Raw genomic sequence first — 2,515 nt, 5'->3', positions numbered from 1 at the left:
CCCCCCCCCCCCCCCCCCCCCCCAAAACAATTGTCCTGCACGGTGGAACTGAACAAAGCAACAAACAATTGTAAGAATCAACGCAGGGAAACCTGTAAACCGTGTTTAAACCTGCAACCTAATAAAATGGAACTAAACTAACGCTAACTGTGTGTCTACTAACCATAACTAATGACCTGTATGGGGCAAGTGGTGAGCAAACCCGCTTTGTCACAATCTTTGCCATAAGTAGTTATGGACCCAACAGCGTAGCCTGACATGCACCTCTTCAAAAATGTACTTGCACCCCGCAGCATCGCATGTCCCTCTTCTTACAGTGGCTTCAACACGTTTACACACTTTTGGTAATTGATCAAATTCTTTCAAACTCCACTCCAGATTGAATTACTTTTCTTTATTCATTTTGAAACTTGTGATCTTCCAACAGCAGTGTCGGACTTCACACAGCTCCCTCTGGAGACACTAACTTCTCTTTCGTAGCGCATCAGTTCTTCCAGACACCTGGAAACGGACCCCGATGTGTAAAATCAGGGCAAATTCCCCGTTAATGTTTAACTCAAAGCTTTAAAGTTCCCATTGAACACTGAGTTGTGTGTTGTGTTTTCAGACGCTGTTTTGCTCAACAACATAGTGCAGAACTTTGGGATGTTGGACCTGGTGAAGAAGGTCCTGGCCAGCCACAAGAGCCAGATGGACCGGTACCGAGAGCAGTACACCCGCAGCCTCGCCGGTCAGTACAAGAATCTAGCATGAACTCACTTTGAGGCTCGAGACATCGCTGTTTTGCATCAGAGAGATTACGACTCTGCATTCTGTATCGAGGGGTTAAAGTCATGTTTCCCAAACTTAGGGTTGGGACCCAAAATGGGCCGGGGGGGGGGGGTCTCTCTCTCTCTCTCTCTCTCTCTCTCTCTCTCTCTCTCTCTTCTCTTGTCATAGGAGGGGATAAGAACATGAGTTGAGGAAGGGGTGAGACCCAGAAAGGAGAATAGAGACCTTTTCTGCTTTTGTTTACTTTTATAATGGAATAAATATACTTCATATACATTTAAATTCATGGTTTGTTCCGTCTTTTGTCCACAGTTTAAACATGTAGATACAATTTACAATGATAATGATGATAATAATAATGATACAGTTACAATGATTCATGGTGTATTTTTGTAAATTTGGGTCCCGGGGAGACACACCAAATTCCTCTTTTGGGTCTTGAGCTGAAAAAGTTTGGGAACCACCGGGTTAAAGGGTCTTTTTTTTTTGCACATTATCTTCCCATGCATTGGTGTCTGACGGAATAATGTGGACACAAGACTTTGGAATTGGTCCAGTATTTCGTCCACTAAACACATCTGTTTTTGCAGATGTGAGGCTCAGATTATCATTCTAAATGTCGCACAGCATTTTGGAAAGGATCCCTACAGAGACCTTTATGTAAAGGGGTAGTTGGAGTAGAAGTGCAGTCTTGCTTAATACTGGACCAGTTTCAAAGATCGTTCCCATCAGTCATTTAGATACAAATCCCAGCAGATCAGACTGTGGTTATACTGGGCAGCTTTTAGGTATGAATGTGTGACTGTATAAATATGTGTGACTGTATGAATGTGTGAATGTGTGACTGTATGAATGTGTGACTGTATGGATGTGTGACTGAATGAATGTGTGACTGTATGAATGTGTGACTGTATGAATGTGTGACTGAATGAATGTGTGACTGTATGAATGTGTGACTGTATGAATGTGTGACTGAATGAATGTGTGACTGTATGAATGTGTGACTGTATGAATGTGTGCATGTGTGACTGTGTGAATGTGTGACTGTATGAATGTGTGAATGTGTGAATGTGTGACTGTGTGAATGTGTGAATGTGTGACTGTATGAATGTGTGACTGTGTGACTGTATGAATGTGTGACTGTATGAATGTGTGACTGTATGAATGTGTGAATGTGTGACTGTATGAATGTGTGACTGTATGAATGTGTGACTGTATGAATGTGTGACTGTATGAATGTGTGAATGAATGAATGTGTGACTGTATGAATGTGTGACTGTATGAATGTGTGAATGTGTGACTGTATGAATGTGTAACTGTATGAATGTGTGACTGTATAAATGTGTGACTGTATGAATGTGTGAATGTGTGACTGTATGAATGTGTGACTGTATGAATGTGTGACTGTATGAATGTGTGAATGTGTGACTGTATGAATGTGTGACTGTATGAATGTGTGAATGTGTGACTGTGTGAATGTGTGACTGTATGAATGTGTGAATGTGTGACTGTATGAATGTGTGACTGTATGAATGTGTGACTGAATGAATGTGTGAATGTGTGACTGTATGAATGTGTGACTGAATGAATGAGTGAATGTGTGACTCTATGAATGTGTGACTGTATGAATGTGTGACTGTATGAATGTTGGAAATGAGAAACCTGTATAAATAAAGGTTAAATAAAAAACATCTCTCTCTCTCTCTCTCTCTCTCTCTCTCTCTCTCTCTCTCTCTCTCTCTCT

At 41.3% G+C, this 2,515-nt stretch overlaps 1 protein-coding gene across 1 annotated transcript in view; it reads left to right on the top strand.

The window, feature by feature from the left end:
* The window catches only part of gmeb2 (glucocorticoid modulatory element binding protein 2), an 11,154-nt gene that overhangs the window by 7,334 nt on the left and 1,305 nt on the right, over positions 1 to 2,515 (top strand). The window contains exon 8 of the mRNA XM_034875838.1: positions 608 to 730. Coding sequence (XP_034731729.1) covers positions 608 to 730 — 123 coding nt within the window. The remainder of the gene's footprint in view (positions 1 to 607; positions 731 to 2,515) is intronic.

This window comes from Etheostoma cragini, chromosome 7 (genome assembly GCF_013103735.1).
Source record: "Etheostoma cragini isolate CJK2018 chromosome 7, CSU_Ecrag_1.0, whole genome shotgun sequence".
NCBI lineage: Eukaryota > Metazoa > Chordata > Actinopteri > Perciformes > Percidae > Etheostoma > Etheostoma cragini.
The sequence above is the reverse complement of the archived record's forward strand: the minus strand, read 5'-3'. Positions and strand labels throughout refer to the sequence as shown.